Source organism: Rutilus rutilus (genome assembly GCF_951802725.1).
Source record: "Rutilus rutilus genome assembly, chromosome: 3".
Classification (NCBI taxonomy): domain Eukaryota; kingdom Metazoa; phylum Chordata; class Actinopteri; order Cypriniformes; family Leuciscidae; genus Rutilus; species Rutilus rutilus.
In genome coordinates, this window is record NC_140211.1 from 58,178,511 (window position 1) to 58,198,302 (window position 19,792).

Sequence of the window (19,792 nt, forward strand, 5' to 3'; positions counted from 1 at the left end):
GATCTGGGTAACACAAAAACTACCCAAACACTGGGTTGTTACGTCTGACCCAGGATCTGGGTAACACAAAAACTACCCAAACACTGGGTTGTTACGTCTGACCCAGGATCTGGGTAACACAAAAACTACCCAAACACTGGGTTGTTACGTCTGACCCAGGATCTGGGTTACACAAAAGCTACTCAAACACTGGGTTGTTACGTCTGACCCAGGATCTGGATAACGCAAAAACTACCCAAACACTGGGTTGTTACGTCTGACCCAGGATCTGGGTAACGCAAAAACTACCCAAACACTGGGTTGTTACGTCTGACCCAGGATCTGGGTAACACAAAAACTACCCAAACACTGGTTTGTTACGTCTGACCCAGGATCTGTGTTACACAAAAACTACCCAAACACTGGGTTGTTACGTCTGACCCAGGATCTGGGTTACACAAAAACTACCCAAACACTGGGTTGTTACGTCTGACCCAGGATCTGGGTAACACAAAAACTACACAAACACTGGGTTGTTACGTCTGACCCAGGATCTGTGTTACACAAAAACTACCCAAACACTGGGTTGTTACGTCTGACCCAGGATCTGTGTTACACAAAAACTACCCAAACACTGGGTTGTTACGTCTGACCCAGGAACTGGGTTACTCAAAAACTACCCAAACACTGGGTTGTTACGTCTGACCCAGGATCTGTGTTACACAAAAACTACCCAAACACTGGGTTGTTACGTCTGACCCAGGATCTGGGTAACACAAAAACTACCCAAACACTGGGTTGTTACGTCTGACCCAGGATCTGGGTAACACAAAAACTACCCAAACACTGGGTTGTTACGTCTGACCCAGGAGCTGGGTAACACAAAAACTACCCAAACACTGGGTTGTTACGTCTGACCCGGGATCTGTGTTACACAAAAACTACCCAAACACTGGGTTGTTACGTCTGACCCAGGATCTGGGTAACACAAAAACTACCCAAACACTGGGTTGTTATGTCTGACCCAGGATCTGTGTTACACAAAAACTACCCAAACACTGGGTTGTTACGTCTGACCCAGGATCTGGGTAACACAAAAACTACCCAAACACTGGGTTGTTACGTCTGACCCAGGAGCTGGGTAACACAAAAACTACCCAAACACTGGGTTGTTACGTCTGACCCAGGAGCTGGGTAACACAAAAACTACCCAAACACGGAAAAATAACCCAAAATACTCAACCCAGGATTTGGGTAGAAAAAATAACCCAAGATTTTTTTTAGTGTGCGAAAACTCCCTTAGAACGCTCTTGGTCACCAAGATGAAACAAGTGTTTGAAAAGCACTGAAAATCACAATTGTCTTTGGTTAAATTACACTGTAGTGATTTGCCAAAATAAACCGTTCGTATAACAACAGGATAACCTTCAAAATTGGCTGAAAATATCCCAGTGCTGATGTGTAAAACCTCTGGCTTGGCTTGCTAAGGCAGACTGTTATTCTTTCCATAGAAACTCAGTAACTCTACACCATCTATGGAGCAGCGTCAAGTGCTCTGGAGCCCCGATTCTTGTTAAAACAATCACAGCTACACGTGTCAAAACACAAGACATCACAGTCATCTAGTTCTGTGGAAAATGGCCTGCAGATTTCACACTCCCGCTGTAGTGAGGAACAGGTTAGATGTGAACGAACGCTGAAGTGGCCTTTCATTGAATCTCACTGGAAAGAAAAACGCCAAGACAAACTGGAAAGACAAATACAGCTCTGTGTTTCCCAGGTGTCCTCACTCACCTCGTCAAGCCCGAATATCTCTGCTGCGATGCCATCCGTTCTCACACTCTAAAAAACACTGGGTTAAAAACAACCCAATTTGGGCTGGGCTGGGTAAATATAGGACAGAACACATGTTGGGTTCATTTTACCCAGCAAATTGGGTTATTTAACCCAGCATAATGGGTTGATTTAACCCAGTATAGTTGATTCATATATATATATTTTTTTTTTTTTTCATATGAATTAATGTCTACGGTTTAACTTAAATCCTCTAAACTTTTTTACAAATACTCGATACAATCACTGACTTGCATAGTAATTCTTTCTCTTTTTTTTTCCCCATATTTTACAGTATAATATATATTTTATATCATTTTTAATACATATTGCCAACATTTAAGCACGTTTAACAAATATTAGAAGTAAAAATGTAACATTTATAAGTAATTCAAGTGTAATCGACCATACTGTATGCTGTGACTCCATAACCTGTCCATAAACAATCAGTGTACAGTTCTGAGGACATATTTTAACATAGACAAATAACCCAAGATTGTTTAGAGTGCACATACAGAGTATGTACTTCAGTTTCCAGAATAGTTTCAGTTAAGGGAATGGCTCGTCTGATGTCTGTCTATTAAAACCTTATATTTTATAGGTTACATTATTCAGCAGTGCATTTCCATCAGTGTTTAGGTGAAGTATAACCACATTCAGGCTGTAATTGTCGACTGTGCAACTTTCCTGCTTACTAAAGCACTGTTACTATTCATACTTGCGGTTATTAAAACCCCCTTAATGTTACGTCTTAAACTTTTAGTGTGGTCGTTTGTGGTTCGGACATGATTGGAGTTATGTGTCTTGTTGAGGAGAGTTGTGCTTTTACTTTTCTAAACAATCAGACGGTTTTCACCTGGTGGACTGAAAAGGCAAAAAAATTAAATTATGCATTTAAATTGCCCTTATTATGCTATTTTTGGATGATGGGTGTTATGTAAAAGGTCTGCAAAGAGCAAAGACAAAGTTATTGTCTTCAAAAAGAGAATAAATTCTGAACTGCTGAAATGAGTCGTCAGTTATTTCAGTCTCACTTCCTGTTACAAACCAATGTAACTAATTTGCATAATGCCAGCCTGTGGTCTTGATTGGCTGAACAGCGTCTCTTAGCTCTGCCCTCAAACACTGTAGTGTATCTGAGACTGGAGGAGTTCGTGTTGTTCGTGTCGAGAAGACGCTGTTTTCTGAGATTGATACGGTAAAACCCACGCCATTGTTAATCTTCGTATCACTGTGATCAAGAGCTGAGATTCAGATATGATAATGAGCGTTTGCTTTCTGACCAATCACAGCAGAGGAAGCTCTCAGAGAGGCGGAGTTTAGAGAGACTGAATCCTTTATCAATGCGTTTCAGACACTGAGAGGAAAGAGCTGATGCTGTAATGGAGATTATGAGGAAATTAAAGTGTTTTTGACCTTGGATGCGTGTGAACCTGTTGTAGGAGACGCCAAAACAACATTAGGAGCCTAAAATAGCATAATATGGCACTTTAACAGATGTCAAATGTTAAAGTTTGGCCCTAACAGTGCCCAGTTGTAGCTGAAGTTTAGAGGTCTTTACAGACGGTCCCAGTGCTCTTTACCTATTTTATTTGTATTTATTTGTATTTTGACAGTCCTGCCATGATCAGAATAGCTGGGCTTGCCTTTGCATTTTCCTAACTCTCGCAAAAGTTAAACACTCACACATGTGCTTATTTTCTCCTATACCTCTGCGCTGTTGGAAAAATACTGTTAGAAAGCCCGTCTTTGGGTGGCAACAATGTAAATTTAGCAATTAAATATTACAAGAGTTTCTGCAAAGCCTGTAAAGCTATTGTTATGACAACCGATGGATGGGTAGTTGACAAATACCGTGTTCATGGACGTGTTTAACCATTATTTTTTTTAAATGGCAGGTTTAAACTTAAATGAACCTTTAATATGAGGTTTATTTTTAAGCTGAAGTTGGCTCATTTGTTAATGGAAACTGTAATATTGACCATAAAACCAATTATTGGACTTTTGTGAAGAAAAGGTTCATGATTTTGAGTGTGACAAACTACATCATCATAGTCTTTAATGTTTAAAATGTATCTTTATAAAAGTTCACAATGTTGTTGCTGATTAAATATAACGTGGATAACATTGAATAAATATCTTTTCGTCAGGTTAGATACTGATTATTAATCTCTCTCTATCTAAACCTCTATTTAACCATCGGAATCATAGATCCGCCATGTTTGTAGTTTTTTAACATTGTGTGTTTGTAGTTCTAATCGAATATTTAGAACGTGCTTGTTATCTATGCTTGTGATTTGGGTATTTGCTCTTATTTTCTACTGCCTGTTCACTTGCCTTTAATAATGTCTGAACTTTATTAGTTAGGCTAGTAGTTTTTGATGTGGTACCAGAGTACTTAAAGTGTGTTTTAAGTAATAAATGGAAAGCAAAGTCGCCCCCAACCCCCCAAAATAATTCTTGCTGATTCGAAAAATGATCCGATTTGTGACTCAAAAACCGTAATATGATCCGAACCGTGAGTTTTGTGATCCGTTGAGCCACTATCATTTAAACATACTACAATTTGGGACACATTAATTCTAATTTCGAATACTATTTAGGATGGAAAGTATGTGAATTGGGACTTTTTTACTGATCTGTACCAGCTTCAACTTCTGTGCAGTTCTCATTTCTTACTGTATTTTTCCTCTCCATCCCACAGGACACACTGGACGTTTCATCAAGGCTCTTTTCAGCACCAGTCTGGTTTTCCTCTTGGCACACGTGTGCTTCCAGATCTGCTTATACACCATCCCCAGCCTGGATGATGCACTGGGACACAACTGTGAGTACAACTTATTTCAGGTGCATGTTCAGTCACGGAGCGTTTTCTCTTTCAGTCATTTTGACCCGGAAATATTTTTTGAAAAAATGTAGTGTTCATCAGAGGGGTCCGAGACGGGACTTTTGTCGCACTTGAACCATCAATACACCAAAAAAAAAAAAAATGGATTCAAAGAGTTTTGTGGTTAAAATTGAAAAAAGTAACAAATCCTTCCCTCGCGGGTCAATTTGACCCCTTTAGGAATGAATGGAATGCGAGGAATGCTTCAGTTTACATAGAAAAACCTAAAAATGCTCAAAATTCTAACTAAAATTGTTAAAACTTTACCAAAAATGTATATTTTATAATGTCTACATGTGTATCTGAATGCATACTGAAATGAACTGACTTTAGGACCCAGCGGAACAGCTCATTTGCTCCATATAGAGCTATAAGGCCATCTAGTGGCGAGAGTTATGAAATATCATGTTATATTATTTGTTTTCCAGTGTAAGATATTTAGAGCTGAACTAAAAGGGTTATGCATGAAATTGTGAGTTATTTTGAATTTAAGTTGAAAGAATGTGAGCAATGTGCTTAAATTGCTAAATTACTATTTATTTATTATTTATTGATTAAATCCAGTAATTTACAGGTAAATAAAATAAAAAAATAACAAAAAAATCTCCCCAAAAAATTGCATTAAAAATAGAAAAAATATTATACAAATTAAATAAATTAAGCTTTCTGGACAAAAGTATAATTAAGTATAATTTTTACGGCACGAGGAAGTGCCGTAATGCGCAGATTTGTTATCAAGAATTTTTATTTTATTTTATTTTATTTCATTTTATTATTTTGTACCCTTATCATGAACTTGTGATACCCAAGATATTTTTTTATGATATATATATATATTTTTTTTTTAATAGCGCTTTAAATCAAATAAATATTTTTTTATTTTCAAATCAACTTTGCAGAAAGTCATTATGTTAATGAATATCTTAATGTCTTAGTGTTGCATTAAGCAGATTAGACCTGGACGATAATATATATATATAGCATATTTAGCATATAGATTATTTTATTTTTTTATTATTGAGGAGGATACAGGTAAGGTCAGGACAGGTTTGGTGGTGTGTGTAGGTTCATTGTTATCTTGTAGACTTGGCCTGACTCAGTTCAGTGGCTCGTGGAAATGTGTTGGGTTCGGTTAGCTTGTCTTTCTGACTTATAAACACTGATAAGCACTTGTAACCCTCTCTCTCTCTGGCTCTCTCCTCAGGCAGCTCATGGGAGACTCTAGCGAGACACGTCGGAGTGTCCAGGTATGTGGAGAATCCCGGGAATGAGAGCTTGTAAACGCGAGGCGTCACGTTGAGCCGTTCCTAAGTGATCAGTGTTAGATCATGTTCAGGTCAAGGCCATGTGTTCTACACTTCATGCAAATAAAGTTTACATCAAGAAGAATACATTTATTTTATGTTATTTTTTTAATAGCCCTTTTCAAAATCTACTTTACAGAGAATCATTACGTCAATGTTTATAATATCTTAATGTCTTATAATCGCATTTAACAGAGTAGAGCTGGGTGATAATATATAGCATATTTTATTTTTTATTTTTTTGTACCCTTTCTATACATTTGTGATACCCAATTTTTTTTTTTATAACGTATTTTTTTAATAGCGCACTAAATCATATATAAATGAATTGATTTCAAATAAACTTTACGGAAAATTGTCATGTTCATTTTTAGAATATCTTAATGTCTTAGAGTTACATTTAGAAGATTAGACATGGATGATAATATATACAGCAAATATATATATATATATATATATTTTTTTTTTTTTTTATAGCGCATTGTCTCAAATCAACTTTACAGAAAATCATTGTTAATTTTTAGAATATCTAAATATTATTATTATTTTTTATTATTATTTTTATTTTTATTATTTCCCCTTTCCCTGTCGAGGTGTTTTGTGTGTCCTCAGCTGTGGTGTTTGCTCTGTCTCCTGCAGACTCCCGCTGGAAGAGCCCTGGGCCGTCGTGTGGCTCCTGACCCCAGATCTGGGCATCTTCATCATCTCTCTGATCACACTGGTCCTCTGCAACCGGCTGATGAAGAAGAGGGACGAGGGGCTCGTAACACACGTGTCTGCACTTCTTCATGAGGTGAGCTTCTGTTCTCTCGTGTGGGATTATGTTGAGTAATGCTGCCTGAGGCCCGGAAGACTCTCAGCAAACGCCTCTTTCTTTCTTCCATTTGGTTAAAAATAAAGTTAGGTGTAATGTGTGCTGATGATGATGATCATGAACACTTGTGCTGCTGTTGAGGAGGAGGCAGGGAAGGTTTGGAGGAATGGGTGGGTTTAATGTTTGTTTGTTTTCCGTATGAAAGGATTTTTATTTTTATTTTTTACCATATTCTAGCCCTGTTTTGTGCCCTAATAATGAACTTGTGATACCCAAGAATTTTTATTTAATATTTTGTATGACTTCTTTTTGTTAATAGCGCTTTAAATCAGATAAATAAATTGATTTCAAATCAGCTTTACAGAAAATCAATGTTAATTTTTTAGAATATCTCAATGTCTTGTGTTGCATTTAGCAGATGGACAAACATCCCTGGTGTCTCTTCCTACAGTCAAAACTACATTGAAATTAGTGAAATATTACTCTTTTTATTTTTCTTACTGAAGTTTTGCCATGCAAACGCGAGATCATCAGGAACAACTGCATGTTCTGCTTTATTGCTGAGTTATTATATCCATAAAATATTCTGTACTTTTTAGATGCAGGGAAATTATGACCACAAAATGCGTATGCGCCGCGCTTCCACTTTGACACGCAACGATCTGTTATTGTGGGATCATCGATTCGAGAATTACCTGCCTCTTTATATCATGTACAACAACGAGTTGTGGTTGATCATTGTTTGAGTTGGTCCGGTGGAAGCTTCCCGTCTGAGTCGTTAGATTCCCTTTCACACAGAGATCCCGGAACATACTCCGTTTGGTTCATTCACACCGCCAGTGATATACCTCACTGTGCTCATCTCTCTGGACTGAAGCACTGGAGTCACTCGTGCTGTGTGGAACATCAGAAGTTCATTACAGGGACTGAAAGAGTTGAGCTTCACTGGATTGTAAATGATAATAGTGTGTGTGTGTGTGTGTGTGTGTGTGTGTGTGTGTGTGTGTGTGTGTGTGTGTGTGTAACCATGGCCACAAGGTCACATGGCAGCTGAAGTCAGAGTTTTGTTGTGTGTTGATGATCATGAATGCTTGCACAAATCACACAAACATAGCGACAAGAAGAAGAACAAACAGTGAGAAGCAGAAACATTCCCAGCGTCTCTATGATTATTGCTCATATAGTGTTGGTTATTGCTCATATAGTGTTGATTATTGCTCATATAGTGTTGATTAGTGTTGATTATTGCTCATATAGTGTTGATTATTGCTCATATAGTGTTGGTTATTGGACCAGAGTCAGACCATCCTGCAGTTTATTGAGGAGTGGTGAGCTATTACTTTTCTTGACTTGGGCCAATAAGAAACACAAAACTTCCACCCACAACAGCCTAACATTGTGGTGATTGTTTTAGCATGGCTAAGCACAAAATGCACCAGAAAATGTGAAAAATGTTCTTATTGTGATATTATTTGCTTGTCTATGTGAAGACCGGTTCTAAAGGTCCTGATATACCTCAAAGAACATACAAAATCAGGCCGAAACGAACGCCTCTGAACTCCCATTGGTCAGTGGTGATGATGTAATAAGTGGGTGTGGCTCTGAGGCTCCGCCTTCTTTGAGGTGTTAATCATCTCCGGTTCATTTCTTGACGCCAGACGCCAGTAAAAACATGAACACGCTGGAGAGACGCTTTATTTTTGAGCTTTTCATTTTAAATCCCCTAAAGTTGCGGCGTTAAATCAATCTGTTGTATAAAGTGCTGTATAAATCAGCGTGGCTTTACTGTAGTGCTGAAGCTCAAACATCTCCACATCTCTATGATCAGATGCTTTCTGAACCGCTGTTCACTTTTCTGTTGTGTTATTTAGTTTATTCATATTTCGCTGTGTGACCCCCTCATAGTTACAGTGATTAAGCACATGCTTGATATAGTTTGTACTCTAATAATCAAAAAGCATGTCTAATTAATGCAATTTATTAAAATTATCACAATTTTGGGCCATATGAAATAAATCTGTTTTATTTTTTTCTCTTTTTTTCCAATTTAATGGTTGAATTCAATCAATGTCTAATTAATTGAATCCATCAAACTTTAACAACTTTTGTTTTGGTTAAATGTGTGCAATAACAGGGCCCTTATGCCCATAAACTTATAAACTTGTAAACTTACAATCCAAAAATTGCCAAATTCTGTGACATTCACCGTTCCAAATTCCATTTTTATGATGCGATTCCATCCGCTTTTTTGCAGATCATAGAGCCCACAATTTATTTTGCGAATCCCACTTTGAGAACCCCTGATGTAGACGGTGCTTCAACATATTGTAAAAAAAAAAATATATATATATTTATATATATCTATAGTTTATCTATAAACTCCTGATGAGACTAAATTAGTCTTTAGTTCAGTTTACAGAAATGTTTGACCCGAAGGCTTATGTTTGCCAGAGAAATTGTAGCCTACTTCACCAGCCTAAAATGTTATTTAAGTTATTAAGTTATTTAAATGGATGAGATGGAGCAAATTGCCCATGATGCACCTCATTAATGTGATTGGAATCTAAACAAAAGGCATCAGACTGTAAAGAAACTCATGTTTTTATTTGTTTCTTTAGTCTTTGTATTGTTTCAATACTTTACTTTTTTGCTGAACATGAAAAGTCATAATAAAAAAACAACATGTTTAAATCATCATATTCTTTGATTCTCTTTAAACATTGTTCATAGTGTAAGTTTTGACTCATAAATCTCCACCCTGTGATATTTTATGGCATTTCTTTTCTTTTCTTTCCCCATTCGACTCTATTGTACACTGAACTGAACAGCGGCCCAAAGCTGACAACTTCCTGTTGCCGTTTCCAAGCCAACAACATCAACAAACACTGGCTGGCTCGCTATATGTGTCAGCATAGAAAAATATGACTTTTATAAGATCAATTAGCAATAGAGGCCCGAGTGCTTGACCAGGCGTGCGTGTCTGCTTTACTGGAATCTAACAATAGACACAGTTTCAACATTGCTTATGTATAAATATTATTCCCAGATCCAAAGCTGACCTCTGTTTACCCTGTCTGACTCGTTTCTACTCCTTTCTTATCAAGTTACAAACTACCGTAACTAACTAACTTATGATTTAACATGCTTGAACTATAGACAAGCTGGCCATCTGAAAAACTAGTGGGGAAACTCTACAATTTATAAACCAAAGCAGCAAAATATGTAAGACCACAATGCATTTTTATTAATATTTTATACCAGATTGGTCACACTTTAGATTAGGGTCCAATTCTCACTATTAACTACGACTTTTGCCTCAATAAACTCCTTATTACTGCTTATTAATATTAGTAAGATAGTATTAAGGGATGTAGAATATGGCCATGCTAAATAAGGCATTAATGTGCCTTATAAATACTAATAAACAGCCAATATCCTAGTAATATGCATGATAATAAGAAACAAGTTAATAGTTAGAATTGGACACTAAATGAAAGTTTTACCACAAGATTTAAAATATATATATATATATATATATCAGTAGTTTTTGCAAAAATTACCCACTGGCCTTAGCAAGCACCACGTATAGATTTATAATTTATCTAAAACTATTATTGAATGTATTTACTACAGATTATGGTTTAAAAAGACCAATCGGTTCATTGCAATGAGCCATCTTAGTGAATGAATTGGCTAAATTAATCAGAGCTGAACTTAAAGGTCTGAAGTCCTGGGGACTTTTATTTATTACACACACATCAAATCATCATCTTATTCGCAGAAAACTGGGTGTGTCAGGTTATTAAGAGTAGCAATTTTCATTTCCACACGACTTCTACAACAGTGTGACTTCTGCTTTATGCTAACGTTTAATGCATTTTTTTAGCCAACTTGCAACCACCTGCCTTGTAAATTGGTGTAGCAACAACATGATATCTAAGCAACACATTCCTAAGTATTCTGTGGCAGTATGAGACTGAACGATTGGGAAACACAGTTATAGCCTGATGGGATGCGTTCATACATGTGTCTGCACTCGCTGCTTTACTCAAGAGAAAAGAAACGAATACTGTTGCTTTTATGTAACTTTTGATGCAGATATAGAATTGGCAGTGACATGTAAATGTAAATAGTTTGTTAATTGCATGTATTACGGTTTGATTTAAACTACATAACCTGAAGGGTTAGTCCTGATGAGTAGGGGGTTTATGAAGATAGTTATGAAACTGGGTCTTGAATGCACTTTCAACACTTTGAAATGCAATGGGAGAATAAAGAGAAGGAAAAAACTACTCGACACACAACAGGCATTTTCATAACACCAAACGGCACACATCTTCCGGCATCTTTCCATCAGGAAACCGTGTTTTGTTTACAGCTTCCCATGCTGCTACGAAAAGTGCACCAGAGAATGAGCTGGAAGAATGCAGTGTTCATATGGCATCTAATCTTTTTCATATTTTGATTGGATAGCAGATGGAAGAAACTGCTTGAACCAATCTAACGTGGTTTTCTAGTTTAATCTGGTTTAGTTGGTGGATCAGTGGTTTCCCAGTCTGACCTGACAAGCACCCAAACCCTTCTAAACCAGCAAAACAGAGCAGCTTTGGCTGATTTCAATTTCATTTCATTTATTTATAAAGCACAATTAAAACAACGTAATGTTGACCAATGTGCTGTACAATCACACAATAAAATTACACAAATAAAATGTACTTTCAGACAAACAGTGACTAACAACGTCTGTAAATGATTGTTTTCCATAAGAATTATATATATATATATATATATATATATATATATATAAAAATTGCATTTACATTTACATTTACATTTATGCATTTAGCAGATGCTTTTATCCAACGCAAAAATTGCACTTTGCACATTTTGTCAATTATACAAAACATTTGTAAGTTGTCACTGGGATCAGAACTGGGAACTTTCTACCTTATCAATGCATAAAATAGCTGGCGTGTTTAAACAAATTGATACCAAAACAAAGTTCGTTTGTGAGTTTGAAACTTACTAAAGGTCAACATTTCTGCACCTTTTCTTCTTCCCTGAGAGTGTATATTCAACTCAGTAATTAGGTTTAGATTGGCCTGAAGATTCATTACATGGGTCCTTCCAGAGGGCAGCTGATGCCTTATTGAGGCTCAGTGTTTAGTGTTGGAGACGGTGTTGATAGAGTCACGTGACGCTGTGGAATGAGGGACGACCCCAAACACTGATAGGACACTGATAGGACACTGATAGGACACTGATAGGACACGGGTCTGAAAAGCCTCTAAAACACTGGAATCCAACCTTCATGTGCCCTTGAAAGAGTCAGCACAGGTTTCATATTCAGGGTCAAGAGAGCAGATGAACTACGATGGGAAAGCAAAGTTACTCATGCAAAATTAGACTTTTTACATTCTGTGCATTTAACATCTGTGGCCAGTCGCATAAACTGCTTAGTCTAATCTAATCTAATTATTTAAGACTGGCCATCACTTTTTAAAGTCAGTTATGTAAAAAGCTAGGTCTCATTTGAATCCAAAAAGTAAAACTGATTAGCCCTAACGTATTGCTTGTTGGTCAGACTAGTTCTTAGCTTATCGGTTATGTTTATGCAACTGTCCCCGATGTTTAAGGATGGACTCATACGGCACAGCCACGGAAAGCCGGAATAATATGGCAAGCTCAAATCTCATTGGCTGACTTTATGTAACTCTTGACTAAATGTAAATTTAATGCATCTTTCCCTTTATTTTGATCGTCTGCTGCCTTTCACATCAAAACCTTTATTTTTACAGAGCTTTCTACAATAGAAATAGTTTCAAAGCAGCTTCACAATAATAAACAGGAAAGTAACAGAATTAATGATGCAAACTTCAGTTACAACTTCAGTTTAGTCTACTATATAAAGCGTCTCTCCATTGTTTTCATGCTTTTACTCGCGCCTGACCTCGACGGACTGAACAGAAGAAATGAACCGGAGATGATTTACACATCAAAGAAGGCGGAGCCTCAGAGCCACACCCACCTGTTACATCGTCACCACTGACCAATGGGAGTTCAGAGGTGTTTCGCCGCCGGAGCAAACTTTTTCTTCGTTTTGGCGTCACTCCAGTTCGTTCTTTGATTTCTCTTGAAGTACATGGGTGGAGCTAGACAGTCCAGCCACACCCTAACCCATATAACCTTATCACTAAACATAACTCCACCCATTATCCCCACCTTGTTTTACATTAGAGAGAGGGAACTGGACCTCATTTGGATCTGCAGTGCGCACCTATTTTTCCTCCTAATTCCTGTGATAAAGTCTCTGTCCTCTTCTTTTCAGGAGGACGAAACGGAAGACGAGGATGAGGACGTAGAGCGAGAAGACGAGGGAATGTCCTGCAGTGAGACTGAGGATGAGGAGAGTCCTCACGCGAGCAGCGCAGCGGCACAGTTAGCCGCCCGTCTGCGTGCCACGGCTCAGCGCTTCCTCAGGAACATGGGCCGAATCCTGGCCGTCACACTTCTGGCACTGGCTGGTACGAGCATCAGAAAACACACTTTACATTAGCAGTACGATATAAACAGGGCTTGACATTAACACACGTATTTCAAAGTCAAAGTCAACTTTATTGTCATTTTTAGCACATTGCATGGCAACGCATTCATGAAGACTAAGAAAAGACAACAGTGATGTAAACAATAGATATACAAAAAGATGGACAATAAATTATACAAATAAAGTGGTGTGTAACGCAGTCACTCCTACTAGCCACTGAATTTCATTTATAATAAATTTTTCAATTGTAGTCTTTTAAAAAGGCATTTGAAATAAGAAGCGAAGTATAATATGCATATCAACACTGAAATATCAGAGAACAGACTTTACATAAGCAATGCGATATAAACAGGGCTTGACATTAAAGGAGCTGTATGTAACTTTTTCACTCTACTAAAGCATAAAAATACCATAATATGTTTGCAGATATATAGGAAATATGCTAGAGTTAGAGTTAGCATAGAGTTCACATACTCGTTTCTCTGAAAAACACGTTCGACAGCCAGTTATTTTACTTTGAAATGTGTGTTTCCGTGTTGGAATGTGTGTTTTTGTTTTGGTGTGTGTGACTCCGCCCACTTCCAGTTCACCCAGTGTTTCCACACCCCGGGATGCCAGTTAGCAGAAAACACAGTGTATTTCAGCCAGCAAACAAACGTATCCATCAAAAAATCTCTATGAACGAGAGCATATTAAAACGCGGATAAATCAACTCATCAACGTAAGTCTACTCGCCGTTCATTGTCAGTTGCGCTCGTTCCTGTTGCGTGTCCTCAAACTGGCGACCGGCGTGAGCGTCGAGTCCGAGGAGGAGGAACAACAATCTCGATATTTTGAATTTGGACTGCAGTACCTATTTTGACCACTAGCTGTCAATCTGCACCTTTAACACCTGCCAAACGAGTGTGTATTTCAGCAGTGGCGTGTAACGCAGTCACTCCTACTAGCCACTTTGGCGGGTTGAATTGTATATTTGTAGTCTTTTAAAAAGACATCTGAAATAATAAACTACAAAATAAAGATTTTTCTATACATATCAATACTGAAATATCTGAACCTCTTCTAATACTCATTCTCCACAGAATACACACACGATACCAGCATCTCTCTCTCTCTCTCATGTCTCCGACAGCGAGAGACACACAAACCCGCCTCTCCTCACTCACTCCTTTCATTTGCTCCGGATGAATATTGTTGGTGTTACAGGGCTTGAATTTCGGCGAGGCATTGCGCATAATTTTACTCATTCCTGCAGATTTTGTGCTCAAACCCAAAGTGCGGCACATAAAGCCACCTCTCAGAACCACATTGAGCTGTTTATTGCACTTAAACAGTCAAATACACACAAAATAATGTCAAAATACCGGTCTTGACGAGCATTCACATAAACACAGTCAGTCCTGTTTTAAGTGAACATGAACATTTGAGAAATAAAACGCATGTGTAACAGTATAATGGATCCGTGCGTCAGCTCTTAAAGTGACAGCAGCCTAATAAACCCACTGCCAATTTATGAGGTAATATTATGAATATCTATATAGCAGTTTTTCCCCCATGGTATGAATGTAAAAATTGTGGAAGCTTGGAAAGCCACAAGCCACAGTGGCTGGTGAGGAAAAAAGTTCATGTCAAGCCCTGAATATAAACAAGATATTACAGATTAAATGGAAGCAACAAAATACAAGGAACAAATTGAGTCCATTAAAATTCTGGTCTTGTTGTAAATAGTATGTGTGACCACTAATCTTATAAAAATAGTATACCAAATGGTGGACCAATTTTAAGTGCACATACTTTTTGGCTAATATTGCCCATAGATGAGATCAAGTTTTTACACTAGAAGTGTTTGAATCCATGCCTCTTAAAGTGTGCGTATTTAATGTCTTTCTCTTTCCAGGAATCACTTTACCCTCTGCATTCTCTGCCTTCTACTTCCTGCTGTTCATCGGCGTGTGCACATGGTGGGCTTGCCACTTTCCCATCAGCCATCTGGGGTTTAACACACTGTGTGTGATGGTGGCCTTCTTCACCGGGGGACACCTGGTGTGTCTTTACCTGTATCAGAGCTGGTTCGCACAGGAGATGTTCTCCCCAGCGGGCCTGTGGGCCAGGTACTGCTCTTCATTACTCTCTTCACATTCCCTGTACTGGACAGGGTCAATTTTCACAAAATCAGAACCCTGAAGGCATTTTGTGATTACTTATAATATACAACATTTCTAGGGGTATTAAGGGGTGCTGAATCCAAATCTGCCGTATATGAAGCTCAAAAATGTCCCAAAATGCCTCAAAATTAAGAAATTCAAAATGGCCGCCACCGCCAGGCTAAAATCTATTTTTCAGTATATCTTTTTGACTAAACAAGGTACAAACATGAAATAAATGTGCTTTTGTAAGTTTTCCTACATGGGCAATTCAATGCCATATTCAGATTTGAGATGTAATGTGAAGAAACTGCTTAGATATTGCAAAAATAGTTGTTTTTAACTATGAACTATTATTAACTAATTCATAATTAAGTTATTATTATTAATATTAATATTATCAGGCTACTTTTACTTAGTACATTAGGTACATTAGGTAAAATGTGCCAAATGTGCTGTAATGCACTCCCCAACTCCTGTAATGCACTCCTATTGGGCCCCTCCCCAATATCACGCCACCCCTCCCCCGAGCTTAGCTTTTCTCACACTTCTCAGAACGGCTGATCAAAAACATAAGACAGCTAACAGGTACAGTCATGTCCAGTGTATATTTTCATAATGTGACATGTTTTCATAAACATCCCAAGGGGATCAATAATGTTTCTATCTATATATCTATCTATCTATGTAGTTTAAATAATTGCAGTGTATATTTTAGCATTTTTGATCACTAAAAGAAGCCTATTAGCACGATTAGCTAGATGACATCAAAGTCAGAAAACTTAACACACTTGCTTTTACACTGACTGATTGGAGGAAAGACTGTTTAAATTGATTTCATTTAAAGGTGCCAAAACCATGGCTGAAGAAATAGACCATACCCAAGAAAGCTAGTCCTACGTTCAAACCTGGTCTTGCAAGTCATGTGATAACTTCCTTCTGCAGCTATAAGATCATTTACACAAGCTAATCACTCTTTGCTGCTTGTAGGATTCTGCTGCTGAATTTCATTTCTTGTATGAGATGTAGTTTTTCTTTCTGATCTTGTTGGCAAAAGATATACTGCTTCCAATCTATTGGAGGTATTTTACTCCGTAGAGTAACATTTCGCGGAGTTGGGGTCGATGCAGATGAACTTGGTTTGGTATCTTTTTTCAATTCTGCCTTCAATTTACTTTCTATTTCACGTTTATTCATGTATTTTGGCGGCCATCCTTACTAACTGTCATGAGATTTTTCTTATTGTCTTCCTGGCATACGATGCATAACTGTGGCTCAGATGACATTAAGCTTTCTTGGGTATGGTCTATTTCTTCAGCCATGGTTTTTGTCACCAATTGACTAATTTAGACCTACAAGAAAGAGTTGGTTCCCAACCTGTGGGCTGCTGAGGTATTGCAGGTGGGCCGTGGGAGGCCTTTTCAATAGAAAAAAAATAATAGAAAAAATCATGAAGGATTACTAAAAGGAATTGAATGGTTCAAGTAGAACAATACCCAAAGTCATTTACATTTAAATAAATGAAAGGTGCTCTAAGCGATGTCACACGTTTTTTTTGTCACATACAGCAAACATCGCCTCACTATCCGCTAGCTGCCTGTCCCCTGAACACACTGTAAAAAAATGTTTGTGGACTCTCCCATGTCTGGCTTATGCTACTCTAAGCAACGGCTGAACTGTTTTTGCCTCTTCATGATGACTCGCTTGCTTTAGTCCTCATTTGTAAGTCGCTTTGGACAAAGGCGTCTGCTAAATGACTAAACTTAAATGTACAGGTGAAACTCGAAAAATTGGAATATCGTGCAAAAGTTGATTTATTTCAGTAATTCAACTTAAAAGGTGAAACTAATATATTTTATAGAAAATGACATGCAAAGAGAGATATTTCAAGCCTTTATTTGTTATATATTTGATGATTATGGCTTACAGCTTATGAACATTTTCAACATTTCTGAGATTTTGAATTTGGGGTTTTCATAAGCTGTAAATTATAACAAATAAAGGCTTGAAATATCTCACTTTGCATGTAATGAGTCTATATAATATATTAGTTTTACCTTTTAAGTTGAATTACTGAAATAAATGAACTTTAACACGATATTCTAATTTTTTGAGTTTCACCTGTAGTTCAACATTGTTGTTTGTCCTGGTCCTGCATTCCTGTTAGCTGATGAGACGGTTACCGAGATTTTTAAAAAGTAGGAAAACACTGACAGCACTTCCTGGATCGACGGAGTTTGTTGGTCCTGGCACAGTAGTGCTATTAAGCGATATGGTTATAGGGCTGGTTAGGTTTGGGGTTAGGACTGGGTTTTTTTTCTTGACAGGAATCTTGTTCCAGGATCAACAAAAGAATGTTGTTCCAGAAACATGTTCTACTTGGCACAGTACTTTGATTTGCACCGTGGTACTGTAAATTTACCATATTCATATACTGTGGCATTTACATTGTTCTCTAAGGTGCTTTAAAGAATAGGGTAAGATGGGAGAAGATCTTACTCCTTAAACTCCCCCCCATTAAAGGTGCAGTCAGTGATTACTGAGAAACTCTATTGAAAGTGGATCGTTTGAGCACCAAAACACTTGTAGCCAATCAGCAGTAGGGGGCGTGTCCACTCATGAGGGGGAGGGGCCTGTGCTGCACAGCGTGTTTGTGGATATGGGGGCGGAGCTTTCAAGATAGGGGTGTGATCATATTTGTTTTGATGATTTCAAATGTCAACAGAGTTTCCCAGAAATCACTTACTGCACCTTTAAGAACATTTATGCTTTAACTGTAACATATTTAGATTAGCATGTTCAGGTTTATGAACATCATAACACTAGTAATAGCATGCCTCTCATGGACATCTGTGAAGTGTAATTTTATAGTATAATTGAGATACTAATATTTTTTTAATTTGTATATTTTTACATTTTTATTTTTTCATATACATTTTTGTTTAAGTTTTATTCATTTTTGTTGTGTTATTTTGTCATTTTTAGTTTTAGTTATTTTAGTACATCAAGTTTATGGAGGACCAAACCTGAAGAATAAAGATTTATTTATTATTTTCCAGAGTTTCTCACTTTTTAGTTTTTCCAGTTTCTCACCTTACCGTACTGCTTTAAACGAGCAGCCTGGCCTGATGATGTGTGTTAATCACACAGGGCTTGTGTTACAGCAGGGTGTGTGTGTGTGTGTGTGTGTGTGTGTGTGTGTGTGTGTGATGTAAATGCGAGAGCCTCAGGCTGGGGAGGTGAAGGTGCTGTTTCCTTGCGTAACGCACTGAGACTCGAGCCCTCGATATGTATCCGGAGACTCGCTGAAACTGGGCAATTCTCCTGACCCATAAATCCCTGCTGACCTTTGCGCTGTTGCAGAGACTGTCACAGCTGTCCGAGTAACTTAAAACACAATTTGTCTGTACATCGTACGTCTCATGCGCATTGCTGTCAGATCAAGATTATTAGTGTTCGTTAAAGGTGCAGTGTGTGATTTTTAGCGGCATCTAGTGGTGAGGTTGTGAATTGCACCCAACAGAAGTTACGGTGGCGACAGGAAGTGATGTCGTCATCTGAGACAGCAGAGAGTAGCCAGTTAAACAATGAGGTTTCTTTACCAAGATCAATTAAGACATTTACTTAATTATTCAGTAAAACGATATATTATTGTGAATATTATTGTTACTTGTCCATCATTGTGTCAGTGTTTTATTCGCTGACTTTAGCTGAAGCTTCTTATCATGAAGAACAACATAGTGAGGAAACACATTTGTCCGCTCAGGGCCACTGTAGAAACATGTGGATGTAAGCGGACCTGCGGTGTGTGTAAGCGGACCCGCGGTGTGTGTAGAGAGAAATGCCTCATTCTAAGCTAATAAACACACAACGCTTCATTATGTAAGCTCTTTATACACCACTGAAAACACAGTTATGTATATTATATTGCATTTCTGTCAGCAGATCCTCCTAAATATCACACAATGCACCTTTAAGGCAAGCATCACTATTATTATAGTACATACTTGAATTTGAACAAAATCCCAAGCTTAACTCATGAATGATTGTCATATTGTACGACTCGGTGAAAGAGGGACCAGAGCCGAATGAAAGACTGAACTACCGGTCAAAAATTGTAGGAATTTTATTGTTGTTGAGGTATTGCTCACTAAGGCTGCAGTTATTCGATCAAAAATACAGTAAAAATTGTGAAATATTATTATAATTTAAAACAGCTGTTTTCTATGTGAATATCTAGTAAAGTGTAATATATTCCTGTGATCAAAGCTGAATGTTCAGCATCAT

At 37.7% G+C, this 19,792-nt stretch overlaps 1 protein-coding gene across 1 annotated transcript in view; it reads left to right on the forward strand.

Annotated features, from left to right (window-relative positions):
- The window catches only part of piezo1 (piezo type mechanosensitive ion channel component 1 (Er blood group)), a 133,066-nt gene that overhangs the window by 43,335 nt on the left and 69,939 nt on the right, over positions 1–19,792 (forward strand). The window contains exons 3-7 of the mRNA XM_084405406.1: positions 4,517–4,639; positions 5,904–5,946; positions 6,643–6,796; positions 13,146–13,341; positions 15,259–15,472. Of these exons, the coding sequence (XP_084261532.1) occupies positions 4,517–4,639; positions 5,904–5,946; positions 6,643–6,796; positions 13,146–13,341; positions 15,259–15,472 (730 nt within the window). The remainder of the gene's footprint in view (positions 1–4,516; positions 4,640–5,903; positions 5,947–6,642; positions 6,797–13,145; positions 13,342–15,258; positions 15,473–19,792) is intronic.